At 37.8% G+C, this 24,415-nt stretch overlaps 1 protein-coding gene across 15 annotated transcripts in view; it reads left to right on the top strand.

Moving 5' to 3' along the window:
- Positions 1–24,415, top strand: part of PKHD1 (PKHD1 ciliary IPT domain containing fibrocystin/polyductin) — a 553,193-nt gene that overhangs the window by 247,785 nt on the left and 280,993 nt on the right. For all 15 annotated transcript variants that reach the window (XR_012517272.1, XR_012517273.1, XM_074397885.1 and 12 more), the window contains one exon: positions 4,697–4,825. Coding sequence is in view for 13 of the 15 variants with exons in the window: in XM_074397885.1 (XP_074253986.1) it covers positions 4,697–4,825 (129 nt within the window). In the remaining 2 variants the exon portion in view is untranslated. The remainder of the gene's footprint in view (positions 1–4,696; positions 4,826–24,415) is intronic.

Below are 24,415 nucleotides of genomic sequence, written 5' to 3'. Positions count from 1 at the left end.
ATGAGGTAAGAGGACTGGACTAAAACTCTAAACGATAATCCAGATGGTTGCTACTCCATTCTTATTGGACTATGAAGAATGTGATTCAAGATTGTTTTCAGAATGTTTTCTGAGCTGCCATCACACTTTGTTTTTTATGTTCCTTGTCCATTTCTCTTTGCCTTTAGATCGTTCAAAATGCCTTGTTTATTGAGTGGCTTTTATGTAATGGACAGCATGATGGGCAAGATGGAATGGACTTTGACTTTCTGGGGCCTTATGGTCTCTTGGGGATGTCAGTCAAGTGACTAAGTCATCAATTAACACAGTTCTTTTAAAATAACTGTTACCATGGAAAAGTATAGTTGTCTCTTCTCTGAAAGTTTCTGTGTTCAAATTCCCCAAGAAGAGATTTGATTGGTTGGGTCAGCCCCTATTCTGCAGAGGACATACCTGTTGGGGTAGCTCTCATGCCAGACTCCCTTCTGTGGATACTGGACCTCCTATGGATGGCCATTCTGGGTTCAACCATCTGTAGTCAGGGTGGTATGTCACTCAGCACATAGTATGAAGATTTCTGTACTAAGGATTCTTTGGAAGGAGGGTGTGGTGTCTAGCATTCAGAGCTTTTTAGAAGGGGTCAATTTAACTGGAGATGCTTCAATTACAACTGTCGGTTACAACTGCTGATAAATAGAAAGCCCTTAATTCATAGAGTTGTGGATTTTAACAAAGGCGGGGACCTTACAGGCTATCTTATCCAGTTGCCTCCTTTTACAAATGGGGATATGAAGCCTAGAGATTAAACTTAGTCACATCAATAGTCAGTCATATGAGCCTAGATGAGAACTCAGGTGTCTCAGTTCAGCCCAGTGTTCCTTCTGCTATACAATGTAGGCTCTAATGTGTTTAAATTGCCTTATTGGGCATAGATTAATTTATGAGTTATATTAAAATCTAGCCAGTTTTCCTAGCTCATATAGTTTGGGACAGAAAACTTATTTCAAAACACAAAGAGTTACAGAATTAGTACAATATCATTTATTAGGAAGAAAATTTAAATAACATACTTCCAAGACATTGCCTGATTCTCACAGTATGTAGTATATGTGCTAATGCCAAAGTTTAAATATGTTTTTTTTTAACGAGTAGCTCTATATAAAACAGTAAAATTATTGCAATATCATTTTTGCCAAAAATAAGAATGAATGAATGAACATGTCTATCTGTGTTAATTCATTCATTCCACTGTTTGAATGGGTCAATCCAATGTTTGAATGAGTTAACCATTAATCTATGTGTTAATCCCTATGAGTATATAATGCATCTTCATACTAAGAGCACATATTGTCCATGGTCATATAAGAACATCCAGATCAGCAGGTATTCTTTTCCTAAATTTTCCCACAGACCTAAGTTTTTGTTCTTTTCTTTGATTTCCAATAACCAGGCAGCACTTCTCTTGTTTAGAGTTAACTAATCCCTTCCTGCATCTTCCAAACCTTCCCCCATCAGTGAACAACTCTTACAGTTAACCTTTCTTTCCTTAATTGCTTCTTATGTTCAGTGCCTCCCAATTAAAAACAAAACAAATCTGTGGATACTAAAATCCTCCTTTAGCAGACAGCTCTCCTGCAAACTTCTCAAAAGCCTGGTCTCCTCTTGAGGCAGAACCATGAAAACTTGGGCATAGGAAAAGCAAAGATGTGGAGGGCAACATTTGGCTCGTATAATAAGCTCAAGGCCACCTCAAATCTTAGCTGCTTACCTCTTCTCAAGGAGAGGCCTCATCAGGAATGTTGATCCAGACCAAAATTCATGGGCTGCAGTTTTGAAACAAGTCTAATTTATCTAAAGATTCAGAAGACAGATCAAGGGCTGTGGTTGTCAACTCTTAAGAGTGTCCATTCCTCAATGAGCTTTTTGGATGATCTGACCCAAAGTCTTCCCTTCCTTACCTTCAGTGCATTCCTCAATCCACTGTAATATTGTTTCCATCTCAACCATTCAACCAGGACCACTATCATCTGGATCACCCATACCCTGATTGCCAAGTTTAACAGTCACTTCTAATTCTCTCCCTTACTAGAGCTCTGCTATGAACAAGGTCACGTCTACCCTCTGGTGATGCTCTGTTACTTAGGATTCCAAGACATTCCTCTCTTCTGATTCTCCCAGTAGATCTCTGACTGCTGCTTCTTTAACTCTTGTAGGCTTCTTTTTCTCTCCACAAATTTGATTGTCCGTAATAGTCATATCGAATCCTGCTATTAATTGTATAGAAATCTGATAACTCTAATAGGAGACTGCAACATGTTTTCTCATCCCTTAGTGTTCTTATCTTAAGGCAGAATGGTATAGAATAATTAAATTTGGGCATAATAACATTCCTTCATTAGAATAGCTACCGTAGGATCTAATTTGTCCAACTAAAGACTGTGTTTGCCCTCTTATAAACAAGAGTAAATATGACAAAAGTACAGAATCTCTGATATAATATTGAAGTAACTAAAGATTCCTAAAGCTTGGCATGAGGTTTTAGAGAACAGTCTTTGCCTATTTGAATTATCACTGGAAATGAGGCACCAGAGACATTTTATCTGGACTTTGTGGGGCAAGCTAGGGGTCACCCTGACAAATACCCATACCCTACCCTCAACTGGGTATTTTGGATCTAATATTGGGAAGGAGGCAACACTGGGAGAAAACTTAGAAAGATATTTTAATATTGGAGTTTATGAAATATTTATAAAGCCTCTTACTGAGTGACCCTTATTCCAAGACATTGCCTTATTCCCAAGGTATGTGGTATATTTTGCATTAGTTAAATTGCCTATGGTTTCTGCTTGACCATAATCATATACTTTTAGGTTATCCTGGGGCTCTAATTAAACCATGACTACTGAGGAATTGGGTCTGGTAGAAAAAAATAACGAAGTGTTCCTCATATTTCTGACATCAGGCACTTTCTCTTTTCACCTTAAAATCCTCTGGAGCTATTACAACCACCATCAGAGTTTCAAATACAGCTGCTAGGCCGATCATGCCAAATTCATCTTTGGGCACAGAGCTCTTTCCATCCATCTAATTCATGTTCATCCACTGCTTGCTGTATAGCTTCATCTGGAGACCAGAAAGATACCCCAAATTTCCTATGGCCCAAACTGCATTCATCCACTTCTATCTTAATGGGCTGGAAGCCTCTAGCCCCCTCCATCTTTGTTATCTTCATACTCTGGCCTCTGGTTATTTTACCAACCTTGACATATACCTCTCTTCTAGCTACATGGTTCAGCAACACCAAATTTCTTTTCATTCTTCCACTTGACTTCCCATATTTTTGCATTGGCTCATGCTCCTCCTACTGACTGCAGTGCAACCCTCTTGCCATACACTCATCACAACCTCCCCTTTACCGGAATAACTTCTAAGCGTTTAAAATGCAGCTGAGATACTACCTCCCTCAGGAAGCTTCTCTTAGCAATGCCTTACTTTCTTTCTTGATCAGGCACCATAAAAAGAACCCCCCTCAGTGCTCGTGTAGAGTTTCTATCCTCCTAATACTGATATAATGCTATCAGCTCCTTAGAGGCAAGGGTGGCATTTTATTCCTTTTTGTATCCCTACTTTTAAAAGGCAGTTCTAATAGAGAAGGTGCTCACTATTTATGTTGTGAAATTAGCAAGTCATGGATGTGATCCCCTCCCAACCCTCAAAAGAGGAGGGAGGCCTTTTCATTCTACCCTTTTGAGACAATCTCTACCCTTCTGTCTCCGTACCAGTAATCATATCCCAGGAAAGAACAGGTAGATACAGTTCAGCATGGTGTTGTGCATGATGTAATATTGGACAGTCCCCACTGGAAATTATTAGATTTACATTTCAAGTATGTGATGGTTGAAAAGAAAATGCCATTTGATCATCAAAGGCAGAATCAATAAAAACTGGTTGGAATGTATGATCTGTGTGTAAGTTTCCACCCTGAGTTTTGAGATTATTACCCGGCCTTTAATATGTAGGGATAGCTATGGGAAGAACATAACCTTTGATTCAGTCATTCTATTGAGGAATGTATTTGAAGAAGATAATCAGTATTATTGAGAGATTTCATAGAGACAGTTAACACTACATTATTTACAATTAAACAAAGTAGAAAGAGCTTAAATGTCAGACATTAGGAATTAAGTAAATTATGGGGCTTTTAATATTGTGATATGTAGCCACTAAAATTATATTTATGAGGCATTTTAATAATATTATAAAAAGCATAGGAAAATAGGCTAAGCTAAGCAAAATTAAAACTGGATGTAAAAAATAATAGGATTTTATGTAATCTCAATTGTGTAAAAATTCTGAGAAATTCTGGAAGGAAACAGACATATAAGGTAGTTATTGCAAGGTAGTGAGATTGTAGGCAATTATTACCTTTAGTTGCATTTTATAAATATTTCATGGTAAGCATGTCATATTTGTTATAAGGCAAAACACAAATATATAATAACAGAAGTGGGATTCTTTTCAGAAGTGGGGGTAATCTAAGGATTGAATAATTACTTGCTTTTCAGCTGACAAATATTTATATAGAAACTTATGAAATATTAAAAGGCAGCTTCTTTGGGGGTGAAAATACCACTAGCATCCTAAAATAAGAATAAAATTTGGAAGTTATTACAATAAACTAGATTTTCAAAATTATTTTTGCTATTTTATTTTCTAGCTTCTACTTCTGCACCTGACTCAGCTTTAAAATGGTCCCTCCCTGAAACATGGCAAGGTGTTGAAGAAGGCTGGGGAGGACACAACAATACCATTCCAGGCCCTGGGGATGACGTTCTCATTTTACCCAGTGAGTAAAACAACCCAGGAGGTGAATCACTGACAGGCTGAACTCTGATTACGGCCAGATCTGATTATGTTTCATTTCTATTGTACAATACAGTAAAGAGTATGGAAATAAGTAGGCACTTATGTTATTTCATTCTTCCTCTTTTTTTGTGGGTGTGGGGGGGTTAATATAGGAGAGGAATTTCATGGACCAGTGAAATCCCCCAAAATTAATCTAGCATGTCTTTTTTAAAAGTGGAATAGTAATTGCCATGCTGAAAGGAGGTAAAAAATCCACTAACTGGTTAATTTTCTTCACATGTCAGAGAATGGATTTACAGGTTCTAGTATCCTTAAGTTTGAAAGACACAGAGGGTACGAAAGAGAAAAATTTATTAATGCCTTCTGATCATTTGCCTTTGTTAATTTCGAAATACAGGACTGAGGAAAAATGACAAGTTCTGTTGCTATGAGTTTCCAAAATTGCAAAGAAGTAGATTAATAAAATAGAAAAATTTCCATCTGTGTATCCATTCATCTCTCTGTCTACAACTATCTTCCAGTACACACATATATTTTTAAAAAGATGATTCCTTAGATATACAGAAACACACAGCCATACTTACAAAATTCTTCTTATTTAAAAGAGAGTTTTCAAAAGTTCCAGAATATCTCCCTAGCCTGAAAAGAAAATGTTTTTCATAGGATAATTATATTTTCCCCCAAAGACCTAATTACATTTATGGTTTAATTTGAACCTCTTAAGATAATAGTGAATGAGAGAAGATCCATAATGGAAGAACATTTAACCATCTGTGAAGTAATAATAATGATAATGTCAAACATTTACTGAGAACTAACAATGTGCCAGGAACTGTTCCCCATGTACTAACTAATTTAATCCTTATAATAACTTTATGAAATAAGTAATATTATTATCCTCATTTTTACAGATAGAGAAGCAGAGGCCCAGGGCAATTAAGTCACTTGTTCAGGGTCCCACAGTTTGCAATTTGACAGAGTTAAAATTTGAACCCATGCAGTCTTATTCCCAGTCCTCATTTGAACCAATAAAGCACATTCCCTTTCTAAAATGACTTAAGAGTAAAATAAAAGAGGGTCACTATATTGTTTGCTTTATTTGTGTGGCAGAAGGAAGGAAGAATGAAACAAAATACACTGGCCACATTATCATTGGTGGTGTGTTTGTGTGACTGTGCCCAGAGACACGAGGGACAGGCGTGAGTGGGCTGACCAGTACAAACGTCAATTATCATCATCATCCTGCTTTCCCATCAACCACCTCTCTTCAATGGAGGATGTAACTTTTTGAATAAACAAGCTCGTGAGTCATTCCTATATGGAAAGGAAAAATCTGTTCTGTCTCAGCCATCTCTTTGATGAATCTAGCCAGCGGATTCGCCCTGGGCTATTGTTTTTCCCACTAAGCAAGCTGTTTCCCCCACCCCATGCAGGAAGCAAGAGATGCTTTTGGAGGTTGCCAAGATTTTGGTATCCTTTGGGGTTTTTATGCCAAGCAAGGAGTGATTTTGGCCGTCTTGCTTGGCACTGCAGTTGACTGTGTCCACTGTGTGCCCTGGGTGCCGGGAGCCCTGGGTTTCTCCACTATCCTTCATTCCTTTGTCTGTGGTCAGCTCATAAGATTACAGAATGGGCCTGACTTCTCTGTGAAACTGCTCTTAAATAGCACAAATCAATGTTGGGTGGGGGAAAGGAGGTGGGGCACAGACAGTGGATATAGAAAGGACTTTTCAGTTGGCCTTTCAGTGTTACCGAGAGAATCTGAAAAGTTAAGATTAAAATTTTGTTCATTATTTCCAGCTTCCACGTGAAAAGACAGGTGAGTGAAAAACAGATGTGTAATATATAAAAAATAAAATCCTTAGCTCCTTGCCCCTCTCTTGTTCTCTAATAACCCGTCTTCTGTCTCCAACAAATGACCTGTGATTGATCAGCAATCGAATCCATTGTGCTATTGAGTTTCAGGTCTTATGCAGGAGCTGTTCTGCCTTGCTATTCCCTTCCGATTTTTGACAGGTCTTTGCTGATATTTTGACCTCGGATGGGTCTCTGGCTTGAATCTACCTTTGCTTTCTGCGTGTGGTTTTGCCTGTTTCTGAACTCTTTACCTTTTCCTGGCTCCCCTTGTTTCTTTCCTTCCTAGCTTTCTTTAAATCAAGTAAATTTGTCCACCTGACTCTGACACAAAGTAGACATTCAGTAAGCATTGTTTCGATGAAGTACGTGAACTCATTGCTCCCATTCATAATTCAATAGCAGAAATAAATCTTTGGGTTTGACAGGGTTGAGACCTACCACTGTAAGATTTTACAGTCTGTAGAAAATAATGTCTTCTCCTTTGAACAGATTCCTAAGAATTATGAAACGATTTTTATGATGATAGTAATGATGATGATAGTAGCAAATATAACTTGAGTGCTTGGTGTGTGACATGCACTGTAGTACCTATTTTACAAGGATTTTTTTTCATATAATTCTCCCAACTGCTTCATAAGTAGATTCTGTTATTATTTCTGTTTTTACAGATAAAAAATCTGGGATGCAAAGAGGGTAACTTGCTTGAGTTTTACCCAGCTAGCAAGTAAAGAAACTGGGCAGGAAATCAGAGTTTAAATCAAGAGTTCGAACTCTTCATTTTACCTTTCTTTTTTCAAAAAACTTACTGTCCATACCTGCTCTGATATATCCAAATTAGGTTACATATTATACTGAATTTACACTTCTCTGTTTACTGTCCACATTGTTCCCTTAACTTGAAATTAAACTACTGTTTGTTGAGCATCTACTGTATGTCAGATATGCTACTTGAGGTATTTAATCTTATCACACATGCTAGAAAAAACTGGAGATACTTTCCAAAGAAGTATGCAATTTAATGAACCATTGCATTAGAACCATTCTAATGCAGTGAACCATTAGTAAAAGCATTTGCTTTGCATCTGGTAGCAAATGTAGTTGTAATTCAAACGAACACCCCTTTCCAGTTCAGTTTAGCAAATATTTACCAAACATTCACTGTGTTCAAGGAACAGTCCCAGGTGCTCATGATCTGGGAACACAAGTACAATACAACTGTGACCTCAAACAGTGAGGAATTTAGCTGGGTTCATAAACACATAATGCACAATAATACAACAAATAGCTATAATAAATACTGAATGTGTTTAGACTTATAGTCTCTGGGGTAGAGGTGGCTTCATGGAAGGAGAGGCATTTGAAGCAAATTTTGAAAGATGGCATAAGAATTAGAGGGGCCATTATGAGACACAAGGGCATATTGGGGATCCTTCAGGATATAAGATGAGCTGTTGACTAGGATAAACCTGGGGTTCACATTTGGCTTCTGACATTTACAACAGTGTGACTTTGGACAAGCTGTAAACCTTTCTGACCCTTATTTATAACATTAGGGCTATAATTAATATATCATAATGTTAAGAAAGATGAAATGAGATAACATCAGTGCACATGACCACAGCATAGAGTATTGGCGGTAATGGAATTACAGATGAAAGCTGTAATTTGTAATGTATCAGGTGTTCTTTTCCTTCATTTTTCCATCTGGCTGCCCCTCTTGGCCTCTGGTATTAGCAACGCTTTGTATTTGCTTTCCAATGGCTTATTATTTAATTTTCACAACATCCTTGGGAGCTAAATAGGTAATAACTATTATTACAGTAAAAACCCATTTTTGCATAATACGATTTTAATGGAACTGCTGATTTTACAAAATGAAAGTGACTGGTAAAAAAGATTTAAGTGATACTTTTGAACCTCTAATATAATTTTATGGTGTTTTGTGTATTTTAATTCATTAATAAAGGTAACATGTAGAACATTCCCATCATTATTCAAATAGAATAGCATAATTTTTCAATAAAATTCTTAGGGTAAATTGCCTATTTCCATTTTCTGGGAAATCAATTTTATGGAATGACCTCAGACCCATCCTATTCCATAAAAATAGGACTTTACTGTACTAATAAAAGATATCACTATCTTAAGTATGGTACCATTTTCCTTCAAGGCGTTCTGTCTTTATGGACGTTGGATTTTGAAAGAGCTGTAAATTCTTCTCTGTGGTACTATATGGAGTAAGCGGAGGTAATCATTAAAAATTTGCTGTTGTAGTTTAGTTCATAATAACTTTGCTTCAACAAATAAGTATAGCTGACTGTCTCTGCTCTCTAAATATTGGAATAATTGGCCTGAATGCATTCTCGATTTCTTAAATAGTAGAAACAAGTTCTACCTTACTAGGAAAATCTCAAATCTTCATAGAGAATAGCCGGTCAAATGGTGAAAGGATCCCCCTAGTTTCTGCTCTCTGGCTTGTCCTAAACTGACTAGAGTGGATTTGTGTAAGATGCCTTCAGTGCTTACTCAGGGCTCTGTTTTGAAGGGTACAGACGTGATATCATGTAGCCTTGAGTGTGTGTGTGTGTGTGTGTGTGTGTGTGTGTGTGTGTATGTGTGCATGGTAGAATTCACTGTTATGTTTTCTATATTACTTTGAACTGTCCTTATTTGAACACATCAATGGGAGAGTACTGTTTTTATTTGATAATAGTTCTCCTGTTTGTTCTGATTTTTAATATTCAGTACCTTAAATGGCAGAGAGGCTTATCAAAGTCATGTGATATTCAAAGATGGCAATATTTAATGCACTGCCTTGTTAAATTGCAAGACATCATAATAGGTTGGTGATACGAAACAAGATAATCATAAATCAGAAAGTAATTTTTGAGGGGAGGAACTTCTATAAAATGTTATTATAGAACTATTGACTTAATTTGCCTTTTTCTTATCCAAGATTATATGTAATTCAGTATTATATACTGAATTATAGCAGAGATGTAGGTCTACAACACCAATTAGAAACCAAGCAAATATTGGTATATTTCTGTAGCTTGTGTAGTTCTGATTTGGTCTTGTACCATTTGGATGGAACAGAAAAGCACTAAAGACCACCACCCCACTTATTCTGGATTAGCAAGTGGGAGGGGGAGAAATTTAGACTTGAATTACTGGAGTCCTTTTTGTGATGTGTGGCATCAGAATGGTGACAAGTGGAGTGAGTGTTCTGAAACTCTATCGTTATCTGGAAAACCACTCAGAAACCTAACAGCATAAAAAACACATTTTATTTTGCTTACAATTTTGTGGGGAAGGGCAAAGCCAAGGTGTTCTAATTTGGGTTCTTCCATGCATTGTAGTTAGATAGTGGCTGGACTATGGTCATTGAAAGCCTCACTTGACTGCTTTTAGATGCCTTTAAGATGGCTCACTCATATGGCTGGGGCTTGATGCTGGTTATTAGCTGGGAGCTCAGGGCAATTAACTAAGAGACCTCAGTTTCTTGCCTCACAGTTTTATTTGTGGGGGTACTTGGGCTTCCTCACAGCATGATGGCTAGATTCCAAGAAAGTGTAACGTAAGAAAGCATGTTCTAAAAGTAAGTGGTCCGAGAGAACTGTGTGGAAGCTACACGCCTTCTGAGCTGGTCTGGCAAGCTCAGAATATCATAGCCATAAATTCCTTGGTCAAGAAAGGTCCTGAGGTCAGCCTAGATTTAGGAGAGGAAAATTAGGTTCTACCTCTCAATGGGAAGGATAGCTAAGAATTTGCAGCTGTCTTTAATCTACCTCTATGCATGTGTTTATGTGTGTAAGTTTATATGCATGTATGTAATTAAAAGCAGATGTACCTGACTTAATTCAAAAGGTGCTTTAGAGCCTGCTAAATTTGTGCTGTCTTCCCTGTCTGGGTAGACTTTATTTAGATTATGTTGGCTTGCGTGAATCAGAAATTACAGAACACCAGGAGACAAACTGTTCAAAGAGTTTTAGTTTCTTTATTTTATTTTTACCTATAATGCTTAGTGTTAATTACACCACTTCTTCTCTGCCTGAAAGTGGTATTTGTCAACTCTCAAAATATAATTGGGCCCCTGATTTGGAATCGCTCACTTTGCAATGGGAATGGACGATAGTTGTTGGGCTGAAACTTGCGGTCAAATATTTACATGTGTGACCAGAGCCTCTTCTTAGGAGAGAGGAATGTGGTGGGATGAGGGAAGACATGGAGGAAACATATTTTGAGCATTTTCTTTCAGGGTAGACATTAAAGATCCAGGGAGATAACAGTTGAACTTTCCTTTGACCTTGTTTGGAAGGTGAATGGATAAGCTGTTCTTTATATTACTTTTGACCTAGAGACTTTAATCAACGTAATTTTCAAGTAAAAATAAACAGAAAAATCTGAAGCCAAAGATGAAAATATTTTTAGAAACGATTTCTCCTTCTTTTAGGCATTGTTTTAGAGGTAATCGTAGACCTTATTAAACCTTACTTGAAGGATGTTAAAGTCATGTCCTCATCACAAGAAGGAAAAACCAGGATTTCAGACTCCGTAGAGCAGGTGTTCTCACCAACATCCCCAAGCAGTTTATTTTTAAAATGCTGAATGTAAATGAACTTTCCATATATCAAATCATTTAAAAATAGACTATAGAAACTTACAATTTAAAGCAGTCTAAGTACAAGATGCTTTGCTATATGGAGTTCCTTAATGAACTGATTACATAGGAATTTGTTTTATTTTGAGGTGGAATTACTTATAAATATTAATATATATGTACATTATAAACACAATTGTTGAGCTGGTAAGAAATATAGTGGCTTTGTAATCCAATTAAAATAAGCCACAATAATGCAAGTGTTTTATAAAATGCTATGAAATACATTAATATCATTGACTAAACTTACATGATGTTTTATACCAAAGCTGAGTGAAATCTTAGTCCCCATGCTTCAACTCAGTGTTTTAAATTGTCCCCTAAAATTAATTAGAGGAAATACTATTGCTTTATTTATTTTGTTCCTAAAATTGGATTGAATTTTGAGACAAATCATTTGGAGGCTAGGGAGTTCCTTGTAGTTGCAATGACTGTGAATCAAATGGATTCTCCCAAATGAACAGCAACAGTCCCCTAAACTTTCTGACCAAGACCTGTGACACAGTGCTTTTGCCAGGGTGGACAATTAGGAGTTGGAATTAAAAAAATTTTTTTCTTTACCTATACATGTTTTTCAGTATGAAAATGAAATTTTGATTAACAGTATATTTCTTTCCTATGACAAAAGAAACATAAAACTTATATTGAAATTGGTTGGGACTCTTTCTAATCTCAATTTGTCCATCTCTGCTTGATTCAGTCATGGCATTTGTTTCTGGGCTAATTAGAATTCACTTAAGATTGTCTCTTGGGATCCAAAGTCATATAGGCCCTGACACTCTTTATGGCTTGCTAACTTGCTGGAACTAATTTGAGTTTTACTCTAATAGAGTGATTTTACAAGCCCCTCCTTGCTTTCACTCACCTGAGAAGCACACTCATTGTCATGGTCCATTAGCATTAGCATCATGGATCATAGTAATTTTCTAGGAGGGGCACACGTCACTGGGATGTAAAGATCATGGGGTGGAGGTAATTGGCAAGCATGAAGTATAAAAGAGACTGGGGTTTTATTTTGGTCCTACTCCCACCTAGAGAATAACTACTTTTATGACTTCAAATACTCCACCTCAGTCTCCCAGAGGTGTGACCTTATTGGGCAGCTTGTGTTGTAGCCTGAGAGGATTCCAGCAGGTATTCCTGTAAAACACCTATGAAGCTTTCCTTCAGTTGCAATAGGTGTATTTTTTTTTTTTTTTTTTTTTTTTTTTTTTTTTTTTTTTTTGCTGCTAGAGCAACTTCTTTCTCTAAAGTAACCTGCACAAACTTTCAGCTGCAGTTTACAACTATTTCTTAAATAAACTATGCATCACTTTCCCTAGGATTTTAAGTGTACTTTGTCCAATACAAATTACAAGCAATACAGTAGCAGTAAATTCAATGCCGGCTGCTGTGGAAAAATATAATATGTATCATAAACTTGATGGGAAAGCAGAATTGGTAGGGCTTAGCAGTTTATCAGTTGTAAAAAAATAAAGAAAAATGAGGCTGAGAAGATGACCAAAACTTTTGCACACAGGTGAATGGCTAGGGCTGCCATCAATAGAAATAGAAGGTTCAGGTAAAGGTGTAGGTTCAACAGGGAGGATAATAAATTCCATCATAGACCTGCTCAGGGTCATATGAAGATGCCTAGATGGTAACAGGAAATGTGGACCAGAAGACTGAAAGGAAGGCCAACTGAGAATCTGGATTGCGATTTGGTAATCCTCAGAATTGACTAAGAAAGCCTTGAGGAGTGAATGAGGGTTAGGACCCACATGAGAACTATTGCAGAGAGGTATAAGGAGCAGGTGGAAGTCAGCATCTTAGGGGGAATGCTAGTTTAAGCGGCAGGAAGAGATATCAGAGAAGTAGTCATGAAATCAGAAGCAGGACAACAGAAGGCAAGGCAAGCAAGAAAGGAGCAATACCAAGATGATGGAGGTGGTTAACAGTAAATTAAGGAGTACAGGGAGGATGCTAATTTGGAAATTGCTTGAGGATGAACTATATCTTCTGTGCAGACTCTCACTAATCAGTGCAAAATCTAATGTAACATCTCTTGCTTGTTTTATAGTTTCATACATCTGGATTGGATCAATGTCTTTAAGCATACCCATATCTTTGTTAAAATTAAAAGCAATTACTCCCAGTAAGCAGACTTTTGAGGTGGCAGCCAGGTTGTCCCTGGTCACTTTCTGGTGACAATACTACCAAATGTTCTAAATTAATAGGCTCAGGTAATAGGTTCAGTCCCACCAAACTGGTTAATGTGGATAGCTCAATCAGCTTGATTTGGAAAATAGAATAGTAAGTTACGTCATTTAAGAAATTTCTGTCAGCTAGGCATGGTGGCTCACGCCTGTAATCTCAGCACTTTGGGAAGCCGAGGCAGGTGGATCACTTGATGTCAGGAGTTTGAGACCAGCCTGGCAAACATGGTGAAACCCTTTCTCTACTGAAAATACAAAAATTAGCTGGGCGTGGTGGCATGTGCCTGTAATCCCAGCTACTCAGGAGGCTGAGGTATGAGAATCTCTTGAACCCAGGAGGTGGAAGTTGCAGTGAGTTGAGATCATACCACTGCACTCCAGCCTGGATGACAGAGACTCCATCTCAAAAAAAAAAAAAAAAAAAAAAAAAAAAAAAAAAAAAAAAAAAAGGAAGAAAGAAAGAAAAAGAAAGAAAGAGAGAAAGAAATCACTGTCATTTCTTAGAGTATTAAAAAAACATAATGCAATACAATATATATTTCATTTTAAAATTTAGGGGATTGTGTATAACTCTTAGAATGAGTTCAATTCTGGAGGTAAGAATTGAAGTCCACAGTATGTAAAACAGGCAACATTACTCTATCAGAGCTCATTGGTTAATTCCTTTCAGTGCAGGAATACTGATAGTGGCATCCATAGGTTTTAATATTTATTTAGGGGCATTGATATCAGGAACTAATAATTGATAAAGAGAACGACACGCTGCTCTGGTTTATCCAGGACTGAGGGTTTCCTGGGACATAGGACTTTTAATGATAAAACCTGGAAAGTCTGAGGCAAACCAGAATGAGTGGGTCACCCTACTAAGAAATCACCATTAAAATTTGTACCAACCCCATATTCTGTGATTTGCACTGTAACAAGTTTGCTGGGCGTTAATGAAAATTTCCCCTGATTTAAATGCATAAACATATTTTTACCTAGTTTTATTGCCCCAAGAACTTTGTCTCATGGGATTAATATTCTTTGAGGAGTCTTATACAGGCATTTCTTACAAAAAAGGGCACCTGAGTGATTACATATGTATTTTACCCCCCTGGTTGGGACTGGGAAGTACAAGCCAAGCAGGGAACAGCTGCCCACAGGAGTTTTTAATGCAGAGCAGGGCTTTTTTTTTTCACTTGTTCTAATTGAATTACTTCTTTTTCTCTTTATGGTCTGTTTTCCATGCAGATATTTTTGGAATGTAAAATTAAATAATTCATGATTTCCCAATCATTGGTTTAGGTACCGTTGCTATTTCTTGAGTTGATTATACTCCCTTGAGGGAGTTTTTGGAGTCTCCTCATGTGCAGAGGTTTGGAGATAAGAAGTTTGCCGAAGTACAAGGTCTTTTATAGGTCCAGGCAGGCCAGCAGAGGCAGGAATAGCATAGCTGGCTTATTACTGAAACTTGGGTTACCACACTGTTAAGCAGCTCAAGGGTTGTTAACATTTTGTGTGTCCTAGATTCCTTTGGCACTCTGGTAAAGCCTAGACTCATACTCAGAATAATTTTTTGATACATAAACTAAAGTAGAATGATGAAAGAAATCAGTTAGATTGATATGGCTATCAAAATATTAAAATAAAAAGTGATATAATATGCTTCTCTGTTAGAAGACTGAGTAACAGTACCTAGCACGGGTTCTAATAGGTATCATAATTTCAATGTCATTATTGCTGAAATTCTCTAAAAAGGGCTGCCATAAATTTTGTTCCTTGCTGTAAATGCTTTCTGCTCCTTATGTGGAGACATGGGGGTCACTGCTCTCCCCTTGAATCTGGGTCGGCTTTTGTGACTAGCTGGACTGATAGTCTGTATTAATAGAATAATATTCTGGGATTTGAAGGCTAGGTCACAAGAACCCTTGCATTAGATGATCCTTTTGCCTAGAAGTCGCATTTGCTATTGGGGTATTGCCTTTTGGAATACGGCCATTAGGCTAGGGGAACCCAAATCACATGGAAAGGCCACTTTTGTAGCACTGCTTGGCAGCCCCAGATGGAGATAAGCTATAGCCAGCAGCCAGTCTCAGTTTCCAACTATGTAAGTGATCTATCTTGATGTCCAGACCAGTTGAGCCCAATAGTGGGTCTTGCTGAGAATTCTGAAATTTTCTTTCCTTTATCTGCAAGCACGATAAAAATGTCCTATTTTATTTTTAGGTCAGTGTTACTCAGGATTTCTTATGTGTACTAAATAATGATTAATTAGAAGGGACATTCTATTGTTCAGCCCATTAAGAGTATATACATAAGCGCTGGAGGAACTAATGGTCCAAATGCTATCCAAGAGAGCTAAAATAGATGAAAACCCCTCTTCAAAGCCAAAATTGATTTAGATATATTCCATCATGCTTGCCAATTACCTCTACCCCATGATCTTTACATCCTGGGGACGTGTGCCCCTCCTAGAAAATTACTATGATCCGTGATGCTAACGCTAATGGACCATGACAATGAGTGTGTTTCTCAGGTGAGTGAAAGCAAGGAGGGGTTTGTAAAAGCACTCTATACTGCTGTCTGCATAATGTGTGATGTGAAAACAGAGTTCAGAAATCATGCATTTATTGAGCAACTGTTTACTGGGTACATAACTTATTATGTGTCACCTTGCCTCATGTTGGAGATAAAATGATGAGCAAAGCAGTTCCAAGACCCACCTGAAACTTACTGCCTAGTGGGGGAGAGAGAAATGTAATTGCCTGTAGTTTAAAATGAATACAACTAACAAATATGCTATAGGAAACATTCAGAGAGTGATGAAAGCACGTACTGTGGGTCCTGGACCTGGACTGGCATAGAAGTAAATTCAATTATAATTCATATTTGAAAGCTAAAAGCAACCATTTAGGTATTAGCTATTTCTAATAAGACATTTACCCAGAATTTTTCAAAGTGTTTCCCCTGAAACTAGCTCCTTATAAGCATCATGTGGAAAAAAAAAAGTCAAACAAATTTGGAAAATTTTGGACTAAGCACAGATAAATATTGTTTTCTTGTTTCTGGTCTTTTCAAGCCTTTTATATGACAATATGGGTTGTATAACTTTCAGAGGGGATATAGTACGAGCTGTTCTCAAGCATGTTTGATCATGTAACACTTCTATTCACAGAGCAGCTTACCATGTTGAGGTTTCAGGGAAACACTTTGAGTACAAAGAGTTCTCACACCTAATTTGGCACTCACACCGTTCTGTGAGTTTTGGTATCCAGATATTAGAAATTAAGGGCTTAGGTATCCAGGTATTAGGAAGATTAAGTCTTCTGTGAATAATAAGCTGAAAATTATTATTTTTATTAAAATTATTATTATGGTATAAAGTTGATAGTTACGTAAATTTATATCTCTCTTACATAAAAATCTGTTCCATGGTGTCACAGACTTGGATGCTTTCTACTTTTTTGTCCTTCAGTGTTTTTTCTATTTCCAAAGTCACTGTGTGGCCCAGCAATATGCTGGAGCACCAGCCAATGCAGCCATATTCCAGGAAGCAGAAAGGAGAAAGGATTCTGCTTACACATCTCACATGACACTTCTGTTTACATCTTAATGGTGTAAACTTAGCCAAATGGTGACTTCTACCTGGAGGGGAAGGTGGGAAATGTAGTCTTTTGGCTAGGTGACAATCTATTCAGCTAAACATTGGGGTTCTTATTACTAAGGAAGGATAGAATAAATACCGGGAAGCAGCTAATGGCCTCTGCCATATTATGTTTTTTCACATTTTACAGTTGATGGAAATGACCCCAAGAGGGCATGCCCAAGAAAGAGATCAGAGATCACAGAGACAGTAGAATCAAATCTAGGCCTCTGGATTCTTGAGTCTGTCTAGTTCATTACACTCTTCCTATTTAAACATATGGGAGGAATTAAAATAGAGCCTTTCAAAAGCTGTGTTATTAAGGATCATGGTGGTATACACAGATGACACCATTGCAAAGTATATTTTAGGGGAAAAAATATGAATATATGTTTCCTAGAGGCGTATCCCCAGATTTGGAAATTAGTGGTATTTGGTTAACAAACCATTGCAAGCAGTAAGTGACTGCCTTTTGTTTTGGCTGTATTATCTGGGCCAGTATTCTGTTTGTTGGGCTGCTGTGCACTCCAGGGCCTGCTCTGTGTCTAATGGCTTGTCCTCGCTTTTCTTCATTTGTAACATCAGCAATGCTCTGTAAGCCCTGGATGTCGTTTGAAACCATCTGTTTGCCTCTTTATTTACATGATAACATCACCTGATTGCAATTTAGTGTCTGGATAAAAAACATTGCTCTTACCTAGATTGTGCTGGCTTTTTGTCTGGCTTAATGACAACCCATCTGACTGCATTTGTCAGGCAGCAGTAGTGTGTTGAGAGACAGTGTCTGTAAAGCCCATGCATGGAGGTGGTGAATGTTCTGCACTGAGCCCAGGCTGGCTGGGCTGTGGTCAGCAGAGCAAATGGCAGGTACTTCTCTCCTGTCTTCCAGCATATTATTGGCACCAATGGGGCCTTTTCATCTTTGTATTACCTGTCTCCAGGGAAGTTCCAGAAGATTAGAAGTTCTTTGTATATTTGTTAGAGGAGTGAGCAAGTAAGTGAATGAATGGATAGAGGCATGGTGGATTGAATGGAATGCCGATTAAATCCCAGCTGCTATCATTCATTCATACTGATGGCATAATTGGTGAACCTGTGATGGATCAACAGGAATGATTGCTGTTGGCATAGTGAGACTGAATGCCTTGGGGTGCTTGCTCTGGGGACATGACTGTAATCCTGAATCAAAACTCTAAAATTGATACAACAGTCCCCTTTCCTCTCCCCTCAGTATTTCATAGGGTAGGAAGTAGTGCATGGCAGCTCTTTCCTTTTGAGAAATGTAGGGGGGTGAATATCTGGAGCAGAGTTTCCTCCCATAGGTTGAGGTATTGATAATTCCAATCCTCACCACAATGGCGTCTTTTTCTTACCAAATCCGTGGAAAAGGGAAGTGGGCATGATCCTATGATGGCACAAATTTTGTGAATAGGGTTTAAATTTAGCAAGATCATTTCTAGCAGGGAAATAGAGGCACATACCTTAGATAGAATGGTTCCCAAATTGCTGACTTCTAAATCCTCCTAAAGAAAACTGGGAAAATCAACCCTTCAAACAAACAAACAAACAACAAACAAAACCAAAAATCAAAACTCTGTCTCTAAGATCCCAGAATTCTGGTAATATGGGAAAGAACTTCTGAGACCGAGGCTATCCTAGAAGCCCCCTGACTCTCTCTTGTTCCTCAGATAAAACGTCCTGCCTCTATCCCTGCATTCATTCACCCCAGGTTACTTTTCATGTACTACAAAGAGGATCAAGAGCTTGGTTCATAATTTGTATTTTCCTTCACCCTCACATTGGCCCCAGGGAGCTGAGAGAAGGGTGTTTTAAAAGAAAAACCTTAGACAAATTAAATTTAACAGAGTTTAATTGAGCAAAAAACCATTTGCAAATCGGGCAGCCTCCTGAGCCACAGTAGGCTCAGAGAGACTCTGGTGCAGCCATGTGGTGGAAGATTTATGGACAGAAAAAAAGAAAGTGATATATAGAAAACACGAGTGAGGTACAGAAATGGCCAGATTGGTTACAGTTTAGCATTTACCTTATTTGAACACGGTTTGATCAGTTGGCTGCCTTTGATTGGCTGAAACTTGGTGATTGGCACAAGAGTAGGTTACAGTCTGTTTACATAATCAGTTAGGTTACGATTCAGTGTGTTCAGAGAAGCCTTTAAGCCAGACTTAAAATATGTAAGAAGGCAGCTTTAGGGAACTTGATTTAACAAGTGCAATCTCCCATCTAGCTCTACTGCCTCAGCCTCTTATCAGCTACACAGCCCACCACAGGTGTGTTACCTCGCTGGGGTCCTTGATGACTTTCCTTATCTCTGTTCCTCTTCCTTTAGTTGATTTGGTTTAGTGAAAGTGTAGTGACATCTACATGCAAATGCACAGAACACAGACGTGTGGGGGTGTAGATCTGTCTTAGCTGTCTGAGTAAATGGGGGCTTTCAACATGGGGTTGAAAGATGACTCAGTAAAGAGCAAATTGAAACTATCCAAATCTTTATTTTTCCTTATTTTTATTCTATTCCTTGAAAATTTTCTTTTTTGTATGTTTTATTATGTAGATAATATTTATTACATTAGTATTGTAGCACATATATGTAATTAGCAGTTTATCAATATGTTTATGAGGAAGTAAACCATATTGGGAATATGTGGCTAAAATTTTACCCTTCCAGAAAAGGAATATTTGGCATTTACTTGAGTTTTAATATCATATTAGTGTTTATTTACTATAGCAAGCATCCTCTTTTAAAGATACATGTTAGTAAAATGGTTGCTATGTATAGTACACTTTATCATACACACACACACACACACACACACACACACACACACACACGGCTTTATATAAGATTTAAAAACCAAGTGGCAAAATACAAAGTGAGAAATTTTGCTTCAGGAGCCAGAGCTAAGGCTAGACTATGAATTTGAAGTAATTTTTTTTCTTATTTTGTCAGAAATAGGTTAACCTTTCTAGAAACTTGAGAAACCTAACTTTCAAAATCAGCAGGCTTCGATATTTTCTGAGGCCTTGGTCTTGGATATCGATGTTGCATGATGTTTGGGGGGCTTGCTGAAGCTTTCAGAGTCAATTTCAAACGTATTTGTTTGGGCTGCAGAGTCCTTTGTGATCTGGCCTCATTGTCCGCTGTTCTCCTGCGTGCTTAGTTGTCCAGTTACACTAACCTCCTCAGTGTTCTCCGATGGAATCGACTATTTTGTTTTCCAGATTTTTTTTACTTGCTCTTGTTACTACCTGTGACTTTTTCCACTTCTCCTTTATTTTTTTCTCTCCCTCCCCACCCTAAACCTCTCTTTCAGCTTATTTCTTTTTGTTCTTTAACACTCAACTTGGTGTTACCTCTTCTAGAAAGTGTCCCTGAATCCTTGTTTGATGTAATTCTCCTTCCCTTGGGTTCCTATAACACCTTGGATGTATTTCTGTCATATACCCGTATTCTGTAATTATTACTTACTTCTATGTCACCTTGAGAACAGAGGTTATGTCTTATTTGACTGTTTATATCTCTAATGCAAACCAGAGGATTTGGCACATAGCAGAACTCGACAAACGCTAAATAAATGAGTGAGAGGCAATCACTAAGGAGTCAGTCCCTATTGAAGCATTTCCAGGGATTTTGGAAACTAAAGGGGGAGATGTCACTCTGTCACTGTCATACTGAGAATCTTGGCAAACAAGGGATGGAAGGAGGGTGGCCATTCCCTAAGAACCTTAGCAACTGACAAGGAGCTGCTGATTTTCTCTAGAAGTCCTGGTGGTCTGCTGCAGAACCCAGTCTGGGAATCATTCTATCAGCATTTATTTATTTAGAATCCCTGGGCCAGAAATGTACTATCTGTAAGATGTGCTTCCCTGCGGGTAAGAAGATGCGCTATGTAAGGAGGGGGTGGGTTCATTCCTTTTCTTGATGGAGTTCTCTGAACTCTAGTATTCCCAGGAGGCACTTCTAATTTCCCGTCTCCCCTGGTGAGCTGGTGGCCTTTCATTCAAGCTCCTCCACACAGCTTGACCCCTCCCTCCTCCTGCACCTTCCACCTGAGCAGTTGATGGGCCTCCTGTGGCTCAGCACCTGAGGAGCTGATGGGCCTGGCATGGCTTGCCAATCAGGAATTTAGAGCTCTCTGGGGATTTACTGCCTTCCCAGCCGGCAGGCCTCCTGTGGCTCAGCACGAGGTGCCTGACACACCTCATGTGGTTTTAGCAAGTGAGCAGCTTGTGGATCTTCTGTTTGCTGTGAAATGGTTTCAGAGGTTACCTTTTCTCATTTGTATAGTGTGGATGCACCTGTTTTTGTTGGTTTTCTTTTTTGGTGAAACTATAAAAGAAAGAGTGCAAATGAGTAAACATTGATGCAGGCTTAGAGCTATGACATTGACTACTGTGAGGAAGCCCAAGTTTTGCTGTTTGCAGTGCTAGGTCTAAATCCCAGTATGGTAAGGAAATAATCTGTGACTGTGAGAGAATTGTAGAGTAACTCTTCTTGGCTCTAGTGTATGTACCTGGCACTTAATGATATCTTGCAAGTCTGAATAAATTAAAAATGTTTTTAACAATTTTTAAATTAACTTTTTCATTTGAAAGCCACCAAGGGAAGGTTTTAGGCAGGGCAAGCTGGCCCCTAGTCCAAGTGGAACAGGAAGGAAATAGTTAAAGGATTTTAAACTGCTAAAGGGGGCTTTTATGTTTTTCTGGGAAAGCAGCAGTTTGCATGGAAATCACAGCTTTTATACATTAAGTATGGTATAAAAGCTGTGTGAGAAATGTGGACTTTTTTTCCCCCAAAGGAAATGGAGAACCAGGACCAAAGACTTATGTAGCTTTATGCCTAGGTTTTTCAGGTAACAAAGAGAAGGGAAAGACTGGTTGGTTCTTAGAAAATAGAATATTTTATTAATAACATAGTTTTTGCCAGCACAGGCTTAGTACAAGCCTCACCCAGAGAGGAAAACTTTAACCCCAATTCTCATAAGCTCTACTATTCCAGTATCTTTTCCTTTTCTATTCTATTTCTACAATCTCCTATCACAGTCAAGCCCAAATCACAGTGCATTAATCAGGACCATACCACAATTTCAGTTCCAAGTACTGCACTTACCTTTTCAAGATCCCAGATTACTTGAATAATAATGGTTAGAAGTTAAAATCAGAATAATAGTGGTCAGAAGTTAAAATCTATAAAATATTACGAGTAAAAAATAATGTAGGAAATAGAAGAGATATTCACATTTTTTTGAACCAGAAAAAGGAATAAGTATATAAATATGAGGCTATAGAAGGCTATGGCATATTGATGAAACATCAGATCCTTCATTTAAAAATAGGAACAGCTATTATAGAGTATGGTGATAACAGTGGTAGTACTAGCAACAATATACTTGCTATTATAACGAGTTCAGTTTTTTAATGTTCCAGGCATGATATTAAATATTTATCTCACCAAAGCTTTGTGAATATGGTGTGACATTGGCACCATGTTTTACACACTAAGAAATCAAGATTGAGAGCAGTTTTGATGACAAAAAGCCAAACTCTGCAAAATATTTGGAGGTTTATTTTGAGCCAAACATTAGGACCATGTCCTGTGACACAGACCCAGGAGGTCCTGAAAACATATGCCCAAGGTGGTCGGGTTACAGCTTGGTTTTTATGTGTTAGGGAGACATAAGACATCAATGAATGCATGTGAGGTATAATTGGTTTGGTCTGGAAAGGTGGGACAACTTGAAGCAGGGAAGAGGCTTACAGGTCATAGGTGGATTCAAAGATTTTCTCATTGGCACTTGGTTGAAAGAGTTAAATTATTATCTAAAAATGTGGAATTAATAGAAGGAGTGTCTGGGTTAAAGTAAGATGTTGTGGAGACCAAGGTTCTTATTATGAAGTTGAAGTCTTACAGGTGACTACCCGTAGAGGCAATAGATGGCGAATATTTCCTATTCAGACATATAAAAGGTGTTAGACTCTCAGCTAATCTCTCCAGGATCTGAAAAAGATCTGGAAATGGAATAGGATTCTCTACAGAATGCAAATTTCCCCCATAAGAGACAGCTTTATACACCCATTTTAAAAAATGACAAACAAATATATTTTGGGGTAAAATACTTTGATACTTTCAGGACCTGCTATCTGTCATGTGATGCTGTACTAGAGTCAGGTTGGAATTCAGTATCCTATTGCTCCAAAATAGTCTGTCTGTCAGTGCTAACATCTTTGTTTTAATGTTAATGCTGATCAGTTGTACCTAAATTCCGAAGGGAGGAAAGTATAATGAGGTATGTCTAATGACCACTCCTTCCCATCGTGGCCTGAGCTAGTTTTTCAGGTTTCTTTGGAAACCCCTTGGTGGAGAAGAGGATCCATTCAGTTCAGAGAGTTGGAATTTTTATTGTCTTTTATTCTGGTTTCTTAACTTTATTTTGTTTCTTAAACTTTAGCATGGATAAAAATAAATGGAAATGTTTTAAAATTACTAGTGATCTGTATTTTGAACCAAATCTGCAAGTGGTACTGAAGTAGAGTTTCTATGGACCACACTTTTGAAAAGCCCTAGATTAGAGGATAAGTAATATTCCCTGGGTCCCACAGCTAGAAAGTGGCTGAGCAGGATGTCAGTTTAGGTGTGTCTCATTCCTGCTGCTCTCTCCATACTGGCTTCCATAATGCCTTGTACCTGAATGAAGGTTCAATGATTACCTTGCTTGTCTTAAACATCTAATTCTATATCACTATCTGACATCTTTACAATTAGTATTAGCCTTCTGTAACTTTGTTCTTTAAAAAGTTTTAAACATAATACATAATTTTTTTCTGTTCATAATAATCAATATAAAGATATACAAAGCAAATATCCAAGAACCATTTAGCCCTTTCTTTTAGCCCTCCCCTGTAAACTGCTGTTCCCAGTTGAGATTGCATTTTTTAATGTGTGTATTTTTTTATATAATGTATAAACTTTGAAAACATTAATGAATTGAGTATTTTACTGCATATCAATTTCTTTCCTTGGCATTTTGAATGAATTCACTTTGGAATCCTCATAGCACTTTGTGAGGCACCATGTATCTTTATCAGGTACCCAGGAAGCTGAGAAATAAGAGATCATAAAACTGATTGCTAGAGGAACAATATTTGGGCTGAATAGTTTGACTCTAGATCTCTTATATGCCATACTAAGATATTCCTTAATTCAGCAATGAAAAA

Source organism: Saimiri boliviensis, chromosome 4 (assembly GCF_048565385.1).
Source record: "Saimiri boliviensis isolate mSaiBol1 chromosome 4, mSaiBol1.pri, whole genome shotgun sequence".
Lineage (NCBI taxonomy): Eukaryota > Metazoa > Chordata > Mammalia > Primates > Cebidae > Saimiri > Saimiri boliviensis.
This window is presented reverse-complemented; position numbering and strand designations above follow the sequence as displayed.